Source organism: Stegastes partitus, unplaced genomic scaffold (genome assembly GCF_000690725.1).
Source record: "Stegastes partitus isolate 25-593 unplaced genomic scaffold, Stegastes_partitus-1.0.2 Scaffold358, whole genome shotgun sequence".
Lineage (NCBI taxonomy): Eukaryota > Metazoa > Chordata > Actinopteri > Pomacentridae > Stegastes > Stegastes partitus.
The window spans coordinates 20,464-41,668 of NW_007578089.1; the positions used below are offsets into that span (position 1 = coordinate 20,464).

Sequence of the window (21,205 nt, forward strand, 5' to 3'; positions counted from 1 at the left end):
GATAGATAGATAGATAGATAGATAGGATGACTGACCAGTGCTCCTGGTGCCCCTGGATATCCTGAGTCACCTCTGGGTCCAGGTCTTCCCTAAACAGAACTATGATGTGTTCAAAAGCCACGCAGTAAATACGCAAACACACACACACACACACAGACACCATGCACACACAACACAATGACTTTCCGTACTGCATACACACTCATAGTAGTAGCATACCCTAGTTCCGTGTTGTCCAGGATCTCCATCCTTCCCCGGCTTTCCCTGTAAGGAAAGTTAAGTTACAATTTAAGAGTAACTGTAGTTTAACCATTTTTTTTCTTTAACAAGTTATTTTTGGTTTTGCATGCAAATAGCAAAAAGACACGATGAGCAGGGCCATGGTTTCAGTCAGACTGCAGTTGAGATGTCCTTGTTGCCTTAATGTAAATTAAAAGCAGTAAAATTGGCCTTCAAAGAAAATTCTGGCTCCATCTAAAAGGATAGAGTCCCCTCCAAAGTCTGTTCTGCACCGTGGGACATTGTGGAATACTGCTTTGCATCTTCGGGGATTAAACGCAATAACATCAGGTCAGACTAAGATTTCAAATTCTCAGTCATGTCGGGTGTGTTTGATGCACCGATTTCTGAGAAACAGCAGATATAGTGATAGAGAAGGAGGTCAGACTGATCGCAACCAAGCTGGCTTTTTTTTTTTTTTTTTTAAGAGCACTCTCAAGCATTGCAATGCTGCATCCACCTGACTGTGGAATCAGGTTAAAATTCTTAAATAGCACCAAAGCTTAATTTTTTTTCTAGTCTCAAAGCAGCTGCTGTTGGTCCTCCTGTTTTTACTGCTGTGGGTCAGAAGAAGAGCATCAAGGTGGTTTTATGATTATACTGTGCAGTTTAATTTGGATGGATGCTGTCTCGCTGTTGCTGCTCTGGCAGAGGCATGACGGATATAGATTAATTTTAAAGGTCTTCTTTTGTTTCCCTTCCTTCTTCTCTTTAATGGCACATTGAGCGTAATGTTGCATCGCTGCCCTCTGCTGATCGTCCTCTTTCTTGAGCTAAAGTATAACTTGTAGGCCCTCGATGCAAAGTGAGATGCTTCAGAGAGAGAACGATATGGTGCAACAGTCAAGAAACACCGCAGGTAATATGTGCTGCATGCACAATCAGATGGGGGTGGTTCAAAGGCCGGCATGACTGGAAGAAATCAAATGTTGTTTCTTACTTCTGGACCCTGAAGTCCTTTGTCTCCCTTTGCTCCTTTGGAAAAAATGCCATAGCCAGGGTGTCCCTGGTGACAGATTGAAATAAGGACAAGAATCAGAAAAGTGCATTCATTTTAAAATGTCTAAATGTTCAAATGGCCAGATCAGAGAGTGTCTGTGGTGTGAATTTTAAAGAGGAACTCACTGTTTCACCCCTGCAGCCTTTTTCGCCGTAATCTCCTTGATGTCCCTTTTCACCCTGAATAAGAAATAAACCTCAGGTCATGGTGTAGTATTTGCAGTAACATTTCTTGCCTGTCAGTCTGCTGGGGTAAAGAAACTCTAGATACCATCAAGGAGCCGCTCAAGGCCCTGCGTATTAGACTTGAGTCTGAGTAATATTCTTTTAAAACACTGTATCTCCATTTATTATGCTTATACAGTGTCTTTCTTTGCTCTTTCTTTCATGCATCTTTAATAGTAAAACATATTTCATCGAGGAAGGTGCTACACATAACAGATTTTACTTACTTGCTGCCTTGCCAACACTTTGGTCTCAAACATGTTGTTATAGTTCAACTATTTGTCACACTGGCTTTATGTGTTCCAGATTTGGTGACCCCGTGACCTTTACTCCATAGTTTTACCACCATCAAGCTATAATGTAGTGAGTTTCTAATAAAATGAGCATTTTGATGTTGATTTTGTTTTAGATCCATTTGTCAACAGCGTCTCTCTCTCTCAGCAAATGTGTTCCGTCTTTATCTTCTTCTGCTTTCGCTTTGTAGCCTTGCCAGTGTTTTTAACCTCGACCACACGGAGGCTGTGTGAAAAGCCTGCTGTTCAATCAGCCGCTGCAAAACTTGGCCAGTGTCCAGCTACTGAGGTGTGATTCCGCTGGGTTTATGTTTAATTTTGATGTGTGAAACTACAAGCAACGGTGAGGAATGTGTTGCATCCAATGCACCTGGATTGTCTCAAATGAGCTTTCAACTGTAACGTTGTCTTTACCGTTTTCATGCAGGAAACGTCACGATGTGGAATATGTAATTGCTATCATTACTGTACCTTTAACACGGCTAGACTCTCTGTCAGATACTCCTTAATCCGACCTGGCGGCCCCGGTGGGCCCACTAGGCCCTTTCTGCCCTACATCAAACAAACGAAGATGTTCAATCAAAAATAAGACATAATACAGACGCTATAACAGAAGTGGTCAGAAACAAATACAGCACAATGTCACTTATTCTTCTCCTTTTTGATGAAATGCATAACTGTGCCTTTCAAAAAAATGTAGACTACCTTTAGTCCTCGAGGTCCTGGGACACCACTTGTGCCTTCTTGACCCTGCAGGATGGATGGATTTGTAACTTAGTTGTAGAAATAATCAGATTTCAAAAACTCCTTTTCCAATTCCTAATTTTTCAACTACCAACAGTGTAATGCAGTCCCTTCCATTCATTGTCTGTGATCAGTTTCATGAGTAACTGGAAGATGGTAGTGCTTGTAGATATACAGGTTTTATTGATTACTGATTGGCTAAACAGTTGTGGTAATCAAACTTTCCCATGTGCTGTGATGACTGATAGCCAGAGAGTCAGACCAAAGCAGAAGCCCTGCAGATGTGGTTTTACTCAGTAATACACATTATCACAACATAAGCTTTTTAGCATGGACACGCATAACCAGAGAGAACATTCAGAGGCATTACCTTAGATCCTCGAGGCCCTGGTTGACCAGGATACCCCTATGCATAAAGAATACAGACACTTATACCAAGTATCACACCCTTACTTCGTGTTATATGTACTCTGTGCAAAGCTTCACTCACGTCAGATCCACGTATTCCAGGGTCCCCTTGTGGTCCTTGATCTCCAGGGAAACCTCCGTCTCCCTAAAATTCAAAGAAAATCATTGTAAGCACTGTAGAAACTGTAACTGTAGAAATACGTTATAAACTAGTACTACTTGTTGTATCTCTACTTCATGGAAGGCATCTTTAACTACAATGGAAAACACCGTAAAAAAGTTACCGGAATTCCATCTATTCCAGGCGGCCCAGGAGGTCCGGGTCGTGAATAAGCTGATACCAAAGATTCACCCTGTCAGAAGCCAGAAAGATGGAATAAAACTTCATGGTTGTGGACTGTGAATCTAGTTCAAAGCTGCACTCTGTAGACTCCATCACTTTATGTGTCACATGCATGTGCGCAGAATTACAACAGCTACTTGTAGTTTCTAGACTTTTTTTTCTTTTTTCCACATAGATGTCAGCTTCAAAAAGGATTTAACAAGCGAAAGGGACAAAGTTTATTTAAATCATCCATGAAAAGACATGTTTAGAGCTTCATGTGGTCACAAGTTGACTCTTAAGCTCATAAGTGGGGAGAACAGGACTTCCTATCAAGAAGTTGGAAAAGTGCAACCTTTTCACGTCCTTAACTAAGACATGTTTGAGCTACTGTCACACGAGCCGGCCGGTTAATGCAAATTGTCTGTCCGCAGACACACAGAGGTGACTGCATCTACAGAGCCTATTGACGCACGCATCAGGACGAAGCCTGCGATTGTCATCTTGATTACAATCACGATAAATCTTACTCGCCGATGCCTTCAGAAGGCCGGTTCACGCACACTGTCGTAAACCTTAACGCAAGCGTTCTTGCTCCGTCAGATAAACATTAACTGCCCTCGAGAGTCCTCGTTCTGATAATTAGCTTTGAGAATTAACACATTTCTCGTTGCAGATAAAAATGGAAGGACGGACGTGATCAATGAAAAGACAAACAAAGAAAAATCTTTAAACAAGTTATCGGTCTCACATGGACGAGGAACAAAATGAGCTCGGGGAGTTTGGGGAAGGGGGCGACTGTTTGTGCAGCATCATGCTATTTTTTTCATGGTGAGTAAGAATATTGCTGTCTGGCTTCTTATAAGACAGACACTGCTGAGCAATCCTGCAGTTACACCCACAATAAATAAAATAAAATAAGTACAGCACATGATGCATATGCTTTGAAAAGGCCACGTGTATGACAGTAAAACTTGTCTTCAAACAAACTATTCTCAAGAGCCTCCATCCTGATAATTAACTAGGAATGAACTAATTTCTTGTCTATCTTTTGTATTTTTTTTTCTTTTTTACCTTAGGTCCAGGCAGCCCTGGTGAACCCTGTAAAATAAAAGAAGAAGATGGCACCACAAAACAAAAGACTGACATTTATGAAAGGTGCAGCCACAATACTGTATTTGTGCACCAAGTACTTACTGGATTCCCATCAAGACCATAGGCCCCAGGAATACCAGGAAGTCCAACATCTCCCTATAAGCAGGTAATGTGTTCAAAACATTAATGCCAACTCTTTCAAAAATATGTGCGCCAATGATTACAGATAACACTGTTGATGTGTAATATCTTCTTACGTCTGTTCCATTGCAGCCTGGGGCCCCTGGATGACCTGGAGGCCCCTGTAAGCCTGGGAGACCCTGTAAGAGAATATAAGAAGAAGGTCAAAAAGAAACCAACACATCTTCCTGAACACACAATAGATAAATCTCAGGATGAACATGTGTACACTGTAAGAGAGTAAAACAACTCACCGGTAAGCCGTGAGACCCAGCAAATCCCTCTTTGCCTTCAAGTCCCTGCCATGATAGAAGCAAAAAAAACAGCACAAATTCAAGTGTTAAAGACTGAAAATTCAACGATAACCCCACAGACACTAGCTCGGATAGCACAGTCATGTTACCGGATCTCCTTTTGGTCCCGCGGGTCCATCCGGCCCAGTGCTGCCCTGTCAAAGAGTGCATCCTATAATTAATCTCGGTGATCTACTGAGATGTATATAGACGTGTATAAGCACAAATAAAAGTGTCTAGGTACACAAGAAAGCGCAGTTTATCACAGTCACAATTTGACACCATGGGAATTGGATTTAGATTGAAGATACAGAATGAGGAAGAGGGCACAAGAGCTCGGATTAAATTGAACCTTTGGTCCCATCGGCCCAGCAGGACCGGCTGATCCTGGACGGCCTTCTACCCCTGGAGGACCCGCATCTCCTGGAAAACCTTTGTCCCCCTGCAAGTGGGGATTGATGTGTTTGAGAGCAGACAAACCACAAAAAATAGAACTTTTACCATATTTTATCTGTAAATACTGATCCATACATTTTAAAGTATCACTACTATAATCAAATCTTCAGCCACGTTGGCAAACATTCATATCATTTTCCCAGCTTTAAGACAATAAATTAAATTATATTTGCATGTGTGTAAGTATAACTGGATACACAAACTGTAAAAATTAATTTAATATAATTTTCTCATTGCCATGCATTTTAAATGAGTAGATCTTCATAATTGCACTGTGCATGAAATATTAGTCAAATACCTGAATATATACCATCACAAGTCTTTATGCAGACTATTGCTGAGTCATAAAGTTTCAAAGATTTCATGTCTTTTACTCCTTCTGGGCAGAATCCACAGCGAAACAAAGTCATAGTGAAAAATAAGATCTTGAAAAATTAAAGTAACTACTTTATTGTGAAAATGATGTGAGAAAAAGTTGCTTTAAAACTGCAATAGGAAGAATTCATTCATTAAAAATCCCCCAAACCCGATGGATTTGACTGTTTAAACAGAATGTAAGCCATCCACTTACCCTGTTGCCTTTTACTCCTGCACAGTGACATCTTGATTTTCCATTGCATACACACTAAAAAAAGAAAGAAAAAAAAAGAAATTGTCCAGTTGTCAAACATTTTACTCTGTGGTATCAATCACTATGTTAGATTTTAACAGCCATTAACCACATTGCACATACATACTGCATATTACAGGAAACAAATCAAGCTGAACTGCATGTGTTATTTCACTTGAATCTCGATAACCTTGCTGGCGTCAAAGCTTTCCTGTGTTCTTTCTTGGTGATTTTGACCTTGCCGGCTACATTCACTGAAGGCAATGCTTGCAATTTGAGCGATCAAAAATGTTGCACGATCAGTTGCCACTTTCACAAACATTATGCCGATCAATACTTTGTTATTCGCTCAGGAGACAAAGCTTACTTGTGGAGGATTTGTGGAAAATTTATGGAAGCAATTTGCCTAAATAACATCTATAACTCTGCGGTGTTAAGGACCTCTTGTGTCTCTATTCAGCACAGTGGCATTTAATTTGAAAGCTGTAAACGTTGCTGCTTATCAGCAGAGGAAAAGGTTCATTGAAGCTAACAGACTAAAAAAAAAAAAGTGAAGCAACAGTAATAAAAAACAGTAAGCTGCACAGTGGGTCGTCTGTAGGCAACATAATAGATCAGCTATGGGCTATTAGCTGCTAATATAATGAAGTTATTTGAGATGCATGGCATTTCCAATTCACCTTTGCATCACGGAGTGCACGGCTGAAGCTGGAACACTGGTTCTTATTGGCTCATTTAATACAGTGGCCTTTTAACTGTGATGAATTCAATTTCCCTGTGCACATGAGATGATAATCAAGCATGAAATAAATTGTCATGATCGTAATCATTGTCCTGTAGATGCAGGAGAAGCATGTTGGTGCTAAAACACGGCTGTAACAGCAGCTGAGTTGAATGTAGGTTCCCTCATCATTCACGACCTTCAGTCCTAAAAGCTGAGTTTTTTTTAGTTCCCTTATCAATCTAGTGATGCGGACTAGAGTTTTTAGTGGTAGGAAAATGTTAACTAATGCAGAAATGTCTCCGCTAACCTTTCCGTCTAGTGCCGGAGGCCTTTTTGTGACTGCGAAATTTTCTCACACCTCCGTACTTCCCTTCTCTCCATTCCTGACCTACCACATGAAGGCCCACCAACATAGCTCACTGGAGAATATTGTACACAGTGAGCTAAATGTGCAAACAGACACCACATCACTTCAGGATGCAAGATGTTTTGGATAAGCACAGAGGAGACGGTTCCAAACAGAGCGCAGCGTTGTGTATTAAAAGTTAAAGCGGTGAAGAATGAACGACAATGTACACAAAAGGAACTACACACGCTGCGGAGCAAAGTGACATTTAGTGGCTTTACTTCTTGGAGAGCTACGACTAGAGAAAGTCAAAGTTGCGCTAAACAGCATGAAGAATTATCTAAACAAATGCTGTTCATACGCCGGATGGAGCAAAAGAAATATTCATCGACAACGTCCAACTCGAAGCTGCTGTCACAAACAAGCGTAGGAGCGTTATTAGATACAGAATCAGTTTGTTTCCTATTGCACAGGGCTCACCAATCAAACATTATATTATAGCACAACAGGTTCTGCAGTCTAAGTTATATTGTCCCACGTGTGTGTGAAATAAAAAAGCAGAAGACAGCCAATACAGCATCTGCCTCGTCAGCGTTTGCTTAGAATAAATCTGTACTTTCTATACATCCATAAAGAAACAGAAACATCTTACGTCTTTTCCCTCGGTCGCCATCAGCATCACAGCAAACAGGATCAGAGGAAATACAAACGCCGGCCTTCCCATGGCTTCTCTTGCTGCATTTACATCAAGAGCTCAGGAGTCAAACCGCAAGGGGTGATGAAAGTCCTGTTTTTTTTTTTTTGAGCGCTTTCTTCAGCAACCAGCTTTCTCATCACACTCATCCGCTGCTGTACTTCGGAGGGCGATGCCAGGTCATTGCACTAGTTAAATCCGAGCTTTTCCATTTGGGTTTTTGGAGTCCTGCTGATAGACGGGACAGCCCAGAGAACTTGACCTTGAGGAGGGAGGCGGTCTGATGCGGTCGACCCGAGTCACAGCGCTTCTCCTCATCTCATTCCGGCTCTTTGCAAACAGTGGCAAGTTTGGTGTTTACTGACATGGAGGCAGGAGATTAGTTTGAATGTGAAGATGATGATGCTGCTCGGGATGGACTAAAGTCTTCACGAAAATTCACTCGAGCTGCTGAATCTGGGTGAGTGGTGGATATTTGCATGCACGTTGGACTTATTGATAACCTTTGGCAAATGAATGGATAGGAAGACATCAGCATTTTAATCGCCATGGCTGCATGTACTGCTTCTGATCTCTAAGGATACCGTTTTTCAATGCCGCATAGTATCAGCTGGCCACTCGCTAACAGGTGTTTTTGCTGTTTCATGCTTCCTTCCATCCACCACACGTGGCAGCACTGAGGCCAACGCTTACCTGGGAGGCAGACTGATGAATGAGACATGAAGTCCTCGGCTACTGTTGTGACTTTGTGCCCTCTCTGGTGAGTCCCACTGCAACAGCATTGATAAGAAGTTGTTATCAATATGAGCAACATGAGATGGATTTTTTTTTTCTTTTTTTTTTTATCATTCTGGTATATCTGTAATGACAACTACTGATGACAACAAATGATAACTTCTTGTGGCTGGGCTTTGATAATATGCAGTCGTCCTCAGATGTATTTATATCCTCCCATTAAAGAAGGAAAAAAAACAGCTGAAATAAGTTGAAATTGACAAAAGTAATAATACGTAAAAATTTAATGAAAATCATGACATTGCTTTTGAATTGGGGTTCAACAGAAATATACAAAAAAAAAAAACAAAAACAAGAATGATGGGACCCTTGAACTAATATTTTGAGCCAATCACTGGAATCAAGTGTTTTCTGTAACTCTCAATCAGACTTCTGCACCTGCTGACAGGGATTTTGACCCACTGCTCATCAGCAAAGTGCTCTAATTTGTCGGGGACAGTTTTTAAAAAAAAATTTATTCTTTTCCACCATAATTCAAAAGCAATGTCTTATTTCACTAAATTAGAATTTAGCAAATTTTTATTTATTATTACTTTTTTCAGTTTATAGCTATTTGAGTGACTGTTGTGAATTTTGCCTTTTCTTTAATGGAAGAATACATTTGAGGACGACTGTAAGTGCAAACCTATAGCGCTTATTACTTAAAATACATGTTTCCCTGATCTGCAATACATCTGAATACCAATGAGCTCTTTTGCATTGAAAATTAGCTAAATATTTATGAGGTATGTGTGTCAAACATCAATGGAATTCACATTTCCTGCTTTGGCCAGTGAGTCTGTTTACGTGAAGACAAACACACTTCTTGCTTGTTTATGCAGCTTTTCAACACATCTAAGCGCTTGTATACCAAAAAAACTGCCATCCATCACACTGAGGCAGACACACACAGGTACACATTTACACTTATGTGTCAAGTGCAGCGTGCTAATAAACTGGTCAGACATCATTCTTGCTGCTCTCCTTCTCTAATGCTTATAATTGGCTGGTGGAGATTTGCTCTCCCGCATGCAAGAGGAACGACATGCCACGAGCTAACGTGCACGACAAACTGTCCTTGCCTGATTTCATTTTCATAAATCGTAAAGGTTATGAGTAGTGGTAGCATTTTAGATCACGCTGCACTCAATCGGGGTCTCTATGCGGCTTTTTAAAGCCAATTAGTAGCTGCCAAAGTTAATCTGTTACCGCTGTTGTGTTCACAGGTGGACCCTTGCCCTGGTCCTGTTTGTGCAGCAGCTCAGTGCAGTAAGACTTTTCTTTTTAATTCTAATTATTGCTGTAAAATGACAAATTAAAACATTTACACAGCATACAAACACATACATTTCACTTTAGTTTGGATTTCATTCAGTGTTCTGCTTTGGCTCCACTATATTTCAGTTCCAGATATTATTCTTTATGTCTTTTTTCCCTCACAGCTGCAGTAACTTAACAGCATTTTAGGATTTTAAAAAACGGATTCAATTATAACAAATAACAATAATGATTGTTATGCGGTAAATTAAGCCACCTGAGTATGTAAAGTGAATTAAATCAGGGGTACCTCAGTCATGCTGCTTGCATGTTAGTGCATCAGTAAAAATAATTCAATAGTAAAGTATATAAAAACAGCTTTTGACACTTTGGTATGTAATGAATAGTTACTTTAAGCACTTTTTGCTGATAATACTTAAGACATATTTTCCTTCACTGAGGTTTTAGGGCAAGAAATTTGACTTGTAACTGTGAATTTTTTAAAATTGCGGCTCCATTTCTTTTACTTAAGTAAGATTCAAATGTTTCCTCCACTGCTGGTAGTCAAAGCAGTATTCAGAAAACAGCAACATAAAGTGTGCTCTCCTTGCTGTAGTTTTTTATTTTTATTTTTATTGATAAATGTCAGATTACCTCCAATGTAACAATACATGCACTGAATTAGACTAAGAAGGTCTCAAATAAAAAAATATGTTTCACTTTAGGACAGATTTAAGGCTGTGTTGGACATGATTTGTACCCGCATTACAGTACAATAGCACTGAAAATAATTTGCCATCATGTGTCAGTGGTGCAATAAATGTCTTAAGCATTCAATCCAATTCATTTCAGCTGTATTCATGTAGCACCATTTGTCAACACCGACATCTCAAGGCATTTGACAGTCATCTAACTTCACATAGTAGCTACTGCTCTACTTTGTGTCTGTTGGCACGTTACTACGGCACATTTTGACACTTTCTAAAGATGCTCCATTAAACTGCACTACACAAAAAGATGTCAAATATGTATTGTTAATGCTCATAACTGTTCATATTGCTTTTCTTTTTTTTTTTACACTATGCACACTTGTGACCAGATACAGCAAGTCACTCACCTTCAGTGTGTGTTTCCACAATTTTAAACACGTCCAATCAACTCAAAAACACATTAGAACTATGCAGTCCTGAAAAGCGACGCCAGAACATCTGTAAAACCTATTAGTCAACACTTTAGCGGCACATACCGGACCACCGTGGTTCAGCTTTGCGTTTTGTGAAATGTATCATGCAAAGTTTAACTACACTTAGTTTGTTGTGAACACCACCGTTGCTGCTGCTGCTGTTAAAGAAGCCAGGGGTTTAGGCCACCATGTCTCAAACATTAGTAGAAAACAATCACAGCCGGTGGTCAGTGAACTTCATATCACTGTGTGTATGAAACTTCTTATACGGCACATCCTATGTTTATGTCACATCGTATGTTGTCCCAAACCTAACTTAAACACCACAAGAAGTTTAGTTCCTATTAAGCCAGCAAATGGTCCTGAGGTGCTTGATGCACCTGGGGACTGAATGTTTAGCTCCATATGTGTTGACATTATGTCTGCAGCACTTACATTTTCCTGAAAAGCGCACAGAACTGTTTGGTGTTCTGTACACAGATGCCACTGGAGCTGAACCGATGAACTGGACCCGGTGGTCTTACGGTCGAGTCGGCTCGGTGCATAGCTGTAACATTATCATTCAGAAATGCCAAAACCGTGACATAAACCGCATAATGCAAGGTTAAGTAAACAGTATGCATCAGTTATATTAGACTGCAGGAGCTGGAGAAAACTACAACACAATCTGATTTTATATCTTTTCCACTTGTTTACAGCAGCAGCTTCAACTTGGACATTGTCTGTAATTACATTCCTTTATCTAGTGTATCAACAACATTTTCATTTATTTAGATATTTGTAATGCTAGTTAGTATAATTTGGCTTATTCAACACAGTATTGTAAATTTCTATGTTAGCCAAAAAAAAAAAAAAGAAGAAGAAGAAGGGCTACTAGCAAACTTTAAAAAAAAGTATAGTAATTGGTATTTGTGTTGAAATGTGTTGCTAAATTCTAGAAATATTCTGAATAAAATTAGCAGGACACATTAGCAGGAAATAAACACATCTGGAGCTAGCATAGCAGAGCTAGCATCGCAGAGCTAGCATAGCAGAGCTAGCATAGCAGAGATAGCGTAACAGAGATAGCATAACAGAGCTAGCATGCTAAACCACGTTTGTGATGTTATTGCAAATGTGCAACTGCACGACGTGCATACAAACCAAATAAATCCCACTTTGTTCCGCTGGATGACGTATAGTACGCAGACAGGTAATTATGCTATTAAAATAATGTACTGTAATGTTTGATGGAGTTTAAACTACACTTCCTTATACGGTCCTATAAAGGCCAGACTGATTGACCAATCACAGCCTAGCAACTGTAACCAAGCACAGCAGGGCAGCTGGCTGACACAACATATACAAATATTTATATTTTATATATTTTACTATACATACAGTGCTTAACAAATTTATGAAACCACCACCCACCCAGTGTAAGGTTTATACCCTAAATTAACAGCATTGGTAACTACCCAAATCCTTTTGTTTTCAAGTTTCTGTAATGGTTAATACACCAGTATGTAGAAGCAGAAATGATATTTTTAATTCCAAACTGTGATTATTTTTTGGTATCCATGAATTTTTAAATGTAAATAGAAAAAAAAATAGTACAGCACATTATTATTTCTTGTGTAAGATGCCAAATCATTATTATTTACTTGCATTCTTAACAGAAAAATTCATTTCAGTGGTTGAATGTTACACTTGATTAATGTCTGACTTCTCAGGGAAGCCCAGGGAGCGGCCTCTAATTTGGATATAAAAAAGTGTTTAACAGCATTTAACAAATTAGACAGGTAGTCTAAAAAATTTGTTAAGCGCGCACACACACACACACACACACACACACACACACACACACACACACACACATATATATATATTATATTAATGATATACAAATAATTATATGTTAATACAGACATTTATTATTTAAATTAGTCTGACAGGCATACAGCTGGACCTAAATTGAAGAAAGACATTACAATATTATTATAGACTCAAGGGGTTGCTGCTGTCCTCGAGCTTTCATTTCTTTTTTTTCTAATTGTTTGGCCAGTTTGATGTGTAGCAATGGAGACCTACTGGTGTTTTCCCTCCTCGCTGTAATTTTCCAATTTGGCCAATGCACCGAAGCTCAGCAGGCCACTGAAGACTGAACAAACTGTTTGTTGCTTTGTCCTGACTGATGGAAAGATTCCCACGAAGGTTTGGACCGAAGCACACAGTAGGACAGGTTTATCAACACATGTGCAGCTAAGGTCAATAGCACCAGCACAGAGTCCTCTAAATATTTAGTAGGCTTTGAGAAAACACGACTAAATGTTTACGACACAGATATCTCTGCAGAGAGAAACTTCCAGAACCGAAACACACACACACACACACACACACATGCACACACACACACACACACACACACATCGATGGGAACACTTTGCATCCGGAGGTGTGGACTCGCAGAGTTGGCTTTTCAGCACAATGTCAATACATTACAGAAATAATTCTCATCAAGGTCAGAGCGCTCATTATTTACCCAAGTCTATATGGGAACTGTGATTTGTTTGAAGCTTTCTAATCAGGACTATCAAGTCTCCACAGGGGAAATCTGTTGGTTCTCAAGACTGATTCTCAAAGCTGTTAAATATTCAGGAATGGCAAATAAACCCAAAATGCAGCCTCGTATGATCCAGCTGCTGATGCCGGGTCCTCGCCGTCATCTGCTCTGTGCTTGTGATTCCAGGGAGGCATCGACGGCCCGTGTGACGGTAGAGACTGCTCTGTGTGTCAGTGTCTTCCTGCCAAAGGTGCTCGGGTATGAACTTCTTCATCTCATGAACTGCTCTCCAAATAGTAACGTCTGATCCTCTCACATTTTGACCTCATTTTTCTTTGAGTACCAAAATATCATACAGACGGTTTTTATCTTGTTCATCTGTTTTGTGTCTGAACCCCAATAAGTTTGCTCCTGTTGCATTTTTATTTACTGTGGGTATATGTTTTTTTTATTGTAATGCACCTCTAATACAAATCAGCACAACTATGTCCAGAAGTGGAGAGAACTGAAATAGTGCTTTGTGCAGTATGACAACATTAAAATGTCATAAATCAATAAAAAGATTTTGGATTGTTTATTTTACAAAAATTGGAGAAACCCTGGAACAAACATTTTTCCAAGGGCCCTCACATGTTCCCGTACTCGTTTCCTATCTGCTCTGTGTGAACACTGCCTGCAGTTCAGCCCAGTTCAGCCAGAAAGTCCCAAAATGTTTGTCACATGAACATCAGTCACAGCTGAGTCGCTTCAAGAGTGCAATGAGGTGCATTTTTCACATTTACAGACTCTAACTTGTGACAACAGTTCATCTTTGGCTTTTTTTTTTTGAATGAGATACACAGAAAAAAAGCGTTTTGATAAAATATCACAATTTTAGGCTGGTTAGGTTTTGCTAATGCGTCACATGTTACTTCAGGCACTTCAAGGACATTTGGAAAGTTGAAAATCCAACAATTCTTTTTACCATTTCTAGCTCTGATATATGATGTAATCTTGGCATTAAAAAAAAAAAAGAAAAGAAAACATGTCCTTTCAATCCTGCTGGAGAGTTTTGGAGTTCAGATGGTTCACCAGGAGCGATAAGCAAGAAATCCACAATAAAAAAAAGTGCTGTACATTTTGACTGCTGACATTATTTTTATGCTCAGTGAAAGCCATCATAACGTTACTGGTGTTTGGGAAAGATGTCAATATTTTTAACGGTATTTTTTTGCTTTGTAGGGAGCTCCAGGTAGGGCAGGGGAGCGAGGTCCACGAGGATCTATGGGACCGTGGGGACGTGCAGGACGACCTGGAGATAAAGGCAGGATGGGAATGGCAGGATCATATGGCCCAGAGGGGCCCAAAGGAGACCGCGTTAGTGTTCATGTTCACGAGCATGTTGTGTCAGAAACATTCCAGGAAATCAAGGCAGCAGCTACACGCACATATACAGTTCATCATTATCAAGAAATGTTACTGTGCAATAATAAACATATTTAAATGATCATTTGCCAATGAAAGCGATAAAGAGAGTGACAGTGGATAGCACAATCTAACCTTGCAATTAATAACACGTGCCCACTTTTTTTCATTTCAGGGCTCGACTGGTGCTCCTGGTTTTCCCGGTGACAGCGGTTTGCCTGTAAGTAAACTACTGTTGTTGTATATTCACTTGCAAATGAGAAAAAGACAGCTCACCGTGGCAGTCATAATTAAAGCTGAATAACACTCTGGAGGAATTGCCCCAATTGCCCAAACTTTGAACTCCTTCATGTGGATCTGAGATGCTTCTCACTTATTTTTTCTTTCAAGAGGAGTTTGGATTATAGCTTTGATTGCAGACACTCTTCTGTTTGTGAATGTGCCATGTAGTGTTCCCAGGTGTGCAACTGCCTGCATCTGAAATGGTGCACTGGTTTGAAACGTGCAGCCGCTGCGCCCTCTAGTGGACACTTTTGAGGCGCACTGTGAACATCAGCCTGGCTCAGCTCATTGATTTACTAGTCAACTGTTTTATGTGAATTAACAAAAGCTGGCCATTTCCACTGATATATATAATTATGAAATGTTGAGCTGAAGCTATGAATTCCTTTGTTTTTTTAAAGTTAAAGTTAGCAAGACAACAGCTGTTACCTTCTCTACACTGTTAACCAAGACTAATGTTTAATGTTTAGGGTCACCCAGGGGCAGGTGGGGAGCCTGGTGCAGTAGGAGTGGATGGCTGTAATGGGACAAGGGGTCTTCCAGGAGTCCCTGGTTTTCCCGGTTTGGATGGTATCCATGGGCCGCCGGTGAGTCAAACACCTGTTCTGATGTTTTAGTTCTTCAGTCAATGGTGAGACTTTCAGATGTTCTTCCATCCATCATCTATACACCGCTTAATCCTCACTAGAGTCACGGGGGGCCTGGAGTCTATCCCAGCCGACTTAGGGCGAAGGCAGGGGACACCCTGGACAGGTCGTCAGTCCATCGCAGGGCCACACTTAGAGACAGACTTTCAGATGTTCTTCCAGCATTTAATTTTTTGGGACTGAAAAAAATGTTTACTTGCTTTAAAGTAAAAAACACACGTTCTTTTTCTCATACTGTACATTGCTGCAGGATCTCTGCTCACCTTCTGTCTGAAACACTCAGTTCCAGATCCTGTCTCTTTAAGGTCCCCCTCTCAAAAGCTCAGGCTGCTCAGATTGGTCAGATGGCTCGACTAAAGCGAGGCAACATCGGTTACTTACAATAATCACATCCATGTCCCTGCATAACCCCAGATCTTTGTATAGGCAGAGAAATATTGGCCCAAACCCTCCTTCAGGCCTGAGCACTAAACCCTCACCTTAACTGACATCACAGACGTCGTGATGGAGTGTGTGGGTTTGTGAGGATTCCAAATGATATAACAAAGAAGACATTTCTAGAAGGCATTGCTAGAAAATCCATCCATCCATCCATTATCTATACACCACTTAATCCTCACTAGGGTCGCGGGGGGGCTGGAGTCTATCCCAGCCGACTTAGGGTGAAGGCAGGAGACACCCTGGACAGGTCACCAGTCTATCACAGGGCTACACTTAGAGACAGACAACCAAGCACACTCACATTCACACCTATGGACAATTTAGAATCACCAATTAACCTCAACATGTTTTTGGACTGTGTGGGAGGAAGCCGGAGAACCCGGAGAGAACCCATGCTGCACGGGGAGAACATGTAAACTCCACGCAGAAAGATCCCAGTGCCCTCACTGGGACACGAATCAGTGACCTTCTTGCTGCGAGGCAACAGTGCTAACCACCTGCAGCCCATCATTGCTAGAAAATGTCACCATTTAAAATCGAAAACAAAAAATTGCTGCTCTGTTGATTACTCCCTGCTTGTGGTGTTACACTGTTTGTACACTTTATCAAACGACCAAAAGTTGTGACTTCTGTAAATTCTTTGCTGATGTTTGACTGAAAAGATAAACAACTCTACAAATGTGCAATAAATAACTCCAACAGGAAGCAGCCAGATGTTGTCGCATACAGCAGATTTCTATCGAGTGCATCCGTTTTTGGTTTGTGCACAATTTGTCAGGAGTGAGACAGCCATATATATACATCACCAGTTATGCTGAGAGCTGTGTGCAAGTCCTTTTGGGAAGTCTGCAGATTCACAGAAAGGGTGCAGAATAGTGTAGAAAAGTTTGTACCTTCATGTACCAACAGCCCTCAGCCTACATGCACTTAGAAGTTCAAAGTCTTTAAATGTAAAAAGGGAGACTGGGTTTGGGAGGTTTGATTGGCATTTATGTCCAGATGTTTGGGTTTTACCATGTTTTGATGTATGAATTTTCTGTCAGACAAGTGTTTTGTGGAAATAATGCAAATACAGTACCTGGTCTCTTTCCCCCTGTTACTTAGTATTCAATAAGTGTCTGATGTGAGCCTTTGCTGTGTCTTCTTGTTAGGGATTCCCTGGACCTAAAGGAATTAAAGGAGAACCTCTATATGGTACCACCCTTCCAGGACTTCCTGTAAGTTCTTCTAAAGTGGAGAAGTTCAGATTGTTACAAGTTGGACTTTATTAAAGTCAAAAGCCCATCCTGTTTGTGTGGTTCCATAATTACCTCTAACACTTTACATCTGTAAAAATCTTACCGTCATTTCTCGTCTTCCGTATTTCGCTTCACAGGGCGACCGTGGGAGAGATGGGGAACCTGGACTGCCCGTATGTGCTTCAGTCACACTATGACACCACAATGCTTCTTTATGATACAATGCAAATAAATGAAACAGGCATTAAACATTTTAAATGATCTCCTTTTGTTTGCAGTTACCATGACATAGCTTTAAATTCACTGTGTTTAACAAGTGGTTTTGATTTTAAACTCAGGGAAGACGTGGACACAGTGGACCTAAAGGCCAAAGTGGCCTTCCTGGATTTCCTGGGTCTGAGGTAAAATAAATAAATAAATAACCATTTGTACTCATATAAAATAAACTGTAAGACCATATACGACTATGCATTAACCACTAACTTGTGTATATGTGATTCCATTTAGGGGTATGGAGGACCTCAAGGTCTGAGAGGACCACGGGTGAGTCACCTGCTTCCCAGTGTTGACCAGTGCATGCTATAACACATTCACATGAAAAGCCAAGTCTTTATTAAACTTTTGGATCTTGTGCAGGGTGACCCTGGAGGATCACTGGCAGGCGACAAAGGTGACAATGTAAGATACCTTTGTGGACCTTTGGCAGCGATGCACTAAGCTTTAATGCTGTGTCTATGGGTGTGTGTGTGCATGTGTATGTGTGGTGGGTATGCACATACTTATGGATGCATAATACACAACAATACATTCACTTCTTCAACTTTTGTATTTCAGGGTGAACAGGGCCCACCTGGTCCACAAGGAGCAGAGGAAATCATAATACCGCCTCCAGAAATTCTTCCACCTAAAGGTTACAAGGTGAAAGCAGCGCCCTCGTCTTCTGCATATGTCAGAGCAGCCATTTAAATATACTTAATCCTTCCTACTTCTCTATGCTGACTTATTTCCTCCCACATTGCTATCTTTTTTTTTGCTTCTCAGGGAGACAAAGGTCGTGCTGGACCATGTGGACCAAAGGGCAGAGATGTGAGTTTGTTTCTGTTATTCTACAAGTGTTTCTGAGAGAAAGAGAAAAATAAATGATTTTTCTTCTGGTCAGGGTGGAGGTGACTACTATACTCCAGGAATTAAAGGAGAGCAAGGAATCCCTGGATTTCCTGGAATTCGGGTAGGTCAATTGTATCCGACAGCACCGTCTCGTCAGACGAACACATGCGTGCCATGTTTTTCAGTTCATTATTCCCATCTCTAGGGTCTTCCAGGATATCTTGGTAGGGATGGAGAAACTGGACCTGAGGTAAGCACGTTATATTATTAAATTGTTGCTTACGTGGCTATACTTAGACATCTGTTTTTGGGTTAAATACACTGATACATTTTCAGGGCTACCGTGGAGAAAAAGGACTTCCGGGTCTCTTTGGAAGATCTGGACCAAAGGTGAGGTTTGTTTGAACATCTAATGGATGTGCATTGTAATATAAATACATTAGAGAGCTTGTGTTTGGTGCAAATAGATTTCTGGAAAATATTCCATCATAGTTAAAACCAGAATGACTCCTGAGAGGGAAAAAATCTTGCTTGTTGGCATCTTTGCAAACATGCTTATTCTACTTATGGTTTGAGGTTTTGTAAGTATGTGAAGAAAATGAAGAAGAGCGATCCTACTTTGTCTGCTGCCCTCTAGTGGTTACTCGGTGGAGCTGTTACATTTAATACTTGGTCACTCTTCTCACCTTTGTACGTCAGGATCATTTTGTATTTCTAACAATGGTTTCCACATCCATGTCCTTGCATCCAACAGGGTTATCCAGGAGATCAAGGTCTCCCTGGTCGCACCATCTATCACAACGGAAGTGATGCGAGAGGTGAGACCACAGCAGCAACAACACTCTGTTCACTGGTTGAGCCATGTGTGGCGCTGGTAGCACTGTTCTATTCTATTTTTTTTAAATATGAAATCTAATCATGAAACTGCTTTCTGAATTATGCATATGGCTTTACAGTCCAGTAGGATGTTTACACTCACACACTGGGGGGCTGAAAGAAATGTGATGTTTAATTCCAAGTTGTGGTCTGTGTTAATTGTGTCAATCACAACAGAATAAAAAAAGTTAAAATGAATGACAGGTTTGCTCTAAAGCAGTTTCTCAAACCACTACTGCAGCACAAACCACTTTCACACTGTCCTCTTGCATGTTTCCATCAGTCTTATCTCAAAAAAAAAAAAAAAAAAGTCTAATGACAATACTTTTTGCAGAAAATCATGTGAAGTGAAACTGATGATAGACTAGTTTGCTGGTAAATTGATTGTTCAAATTCTCCATAAAAATAATAAATAACCATTATTTCCTTTGGGAATAACCACATATTTGTGACTCTTTCCTTGCTCTGTGTCTATATTTCGCAGGTGCTAAAGGTGACCATGGATATCCAGGACCACAGGGAATCCCAGGGGAACCTGGGAACATGGGCATGCCTGGTCCACCTGGTCCACCAGGGTCAACAGGTCAGTGTTGTCTCAGCTCTTTCACAAGAGATGTAGTGCTGTGACCATAAGGGCTATAAATCAAGGCCTTGCTCCAAAACCTTTGTTTTCTCCTCCATCAGTGTTCTGTGTTTTCATTGTTGGAAACTCTATGTCTTGATCCTACATTACTTGACATTACCTCCTACATTCTCCTAGATGGGGGAGGAAGGCCCGGTCCACCAGGCCCCACTGGTCCTAAGGGCTACAAGGGAGAGCCAGGAAGGTTCACCAATTTTGAAATCGATCCATTTCCAGGGCCAAAGGGACGTAAAGGCCCCCCAGGAATCAAAGGTGTCATAGGCCCCGCAGGTCCTCCAGGTATGGTTGTTGTCACTGCATATCACACACAACTAAAGACTTACAAATCTAATTGTTTGAATAATGTTGGGAGTTTTCACACATGTTCACTTGAAGGAAGACTTACATTCTGATTTGTGTGTCTGTGTGTGGACATGGTGTGGCTCCATCATTCCATAATGGGATCTGATCAGGATGTGGAGGTAATTTTTGGATTATTTTCAATCTCAAAAAATTGTACTCAGTTTTTCACATATATATGAAAACACATACATATGTCTTTAATTAATTATCACTTGCAGACATTTTTAGCTTATGTTGGTTAACATTTCTGCCTGGTTGACCCCATAGACTACGAATGTGAGCCTGGTTACCCAGGGGAGCCTGGTGATCCTGGACCCCCAGGATTTCCTGGAAACAAAGGCCTTAAAGGAATAAAAGGTGACCTGTGATTATCTGTGCACATTAATCACACAAGCCAAGATTGTGAACAATGGTGCTGTAGAATCTAAAAAACTACTTGTGATAACTAGGGATGGACCGATACCGATATTTCAACTTTGAGTATCTGCCGATACCGATACCGATACCATCTCTCCTCCTAAACTTCTTTGGAAATACCTTATTTGCATGGATACATTTGTTTAAGATGGCTTTATCCAAAGTCTCATACTATTAAAGCATAGACTTTGCTTTTCTCAGAAAGGAAAAAACAGCCAAAAGCATGCCTCAAAGTGAAACTGTAGCTGCTTTATTTGAGCTGCAATCAGACTACAGTGTGCACTCAGTGCCATTCAGATATTTAGAACAGATCACAATGACACAGCAACATTAAGCTGCAATTTAAAGGTTAAATTACCAAAACTTGGTATTAAATAATAGTAC

At 40.5% G+C, this 21,205-nt stretch overlaps 2 protein-coding genes across 2 annotated transcripts in view; one reads left to right on the forward strand and one right to left on the reverse strand.

Moving 5' to 3' along the window:
* Positions 1-7,698, reverse strand: part of LOC103359191 (collagen alpha-5(IV) chain-like) — a 21,675-nt gene extending 13,977 nt beyond the window's left edge. The window contains exons 1-16 of the mRNA XM_008284421.1: positions 7,627-7,698; positions 5,866-5,919; positions 5,191-5,280; positions 4,949-4,993; positions 4,800-4,844; positions 4,623-4,685; positions 4,468-4,521; positions 4,345-4,371; positions 3,031-3,093; positions 2,911-2,946; positions 2,502-2,546; positions 2,268-2,348; positions 1,405-1,458; positions 1,220-1,285; positions 220-264; positions 36-89 (exon numbers count right to left, since the gene is read on the reverse strand). Coding sequence (XP_008282643.1) covers positions 36-89; positions 220-264; positions 1,220-1,285; positions 1,405-1,458; positions 2,268-2,348; positions 2,502-2,546; positions 2,911-2,946; positions 3,031-3,093; positions 4,345-4,371; positions 4,468-4,521; positions 4,623-4,685; positions 4,800-4,844; positions 4,949-4,993; positions 5,191-5,280; positions 5,866-5,919; positions 7,627-7,698 — 894 coding nt within the window. The remainder of the gene's footprint in view (positions 1-35; positions 90-219; positions 265-1,219; positions 1,286-1,404; positions 1,459-2,267; positions 2,349-2,501; positions 2,547-2,910; positions 2,947-3,030; positions 3,094-4,344; positions 4,372-4,467; positions 4,522-4,622; positions 4,686-4,799; positions 4,845-4,948; positions 4,994-5,190; positions 5,281-5,865; positions 5,920-7,626) is intronic.
* A 689-nt stretch (positions 7,699-8,387) lies between these two features.
* The window catches only part of LOC103359192 (collagen alpha-4(IV) chain-like), a 25,908-nt gene continuing 13,090 nt past the window's right edge, over positions 8,388-21,205 (forward strand). The window contains exons 1-19 of the mRNA XM_008284423.1: positions 8,388-8,428; positions 9,669-9,711; positions 13,611-13,682; positions 14,646-14,780; positions 15,004-15,048; positions 15,581-15,697; positions 17,350-17,415; positions 17,574-17,609; positions 17,944-17,979; positions 18,073-18,114; positions 18,271-18,384; positions 18,478-18,522; positions 18,596-18,664; positions 18,749-18,793; positions 18,880-18,933; positions 19,298-19,361; positions 19,904-20,002; positions 20,180-20,341; positions 20,672-20,761. Of these exons, the coding sequence (XP_008282645.1) occupies positions 8,388-8,428; positions 9,669-9,711; positions 13,611-13,682; positions 14,646-14,780; positions 15,004-15,048; positions 15,581-15,697; positions 17,350-17,415; positions 17,574-17,609; positions 17,944-17,979; positions 18,073-18,114; positions 18,271-18,384; positions 18,478-18,522; positions 18,596-18,664; positions 18,749-18,793; positions 18,880-18,933; positions 19,298-19,361; positions 19,904-20,002; positions 20,180-20,341; positions 20,672-20,761 (1,375 nt within the window). The remainder of the gene's footprint in view (positions 8,429-9,668; positions 9,712-13,610; positions 13,683-14,645; positions 14,781-15,003; positions 15,049-15,580; positions 15,698-17,349; positions 17,416-17,573; positions 17,610-17,943; positions 17,980-18,072; positions 18,115-18,270; positions 18,385-18,477; positions 18,523-18,595; positions 18,665-18,748; positions 18,794-18,879; positions 18,934-19,297; positions 19,362-19,903; positions 20,003-20,179; positions 20,342-20,671; positions 20,762-21,205) is intronic.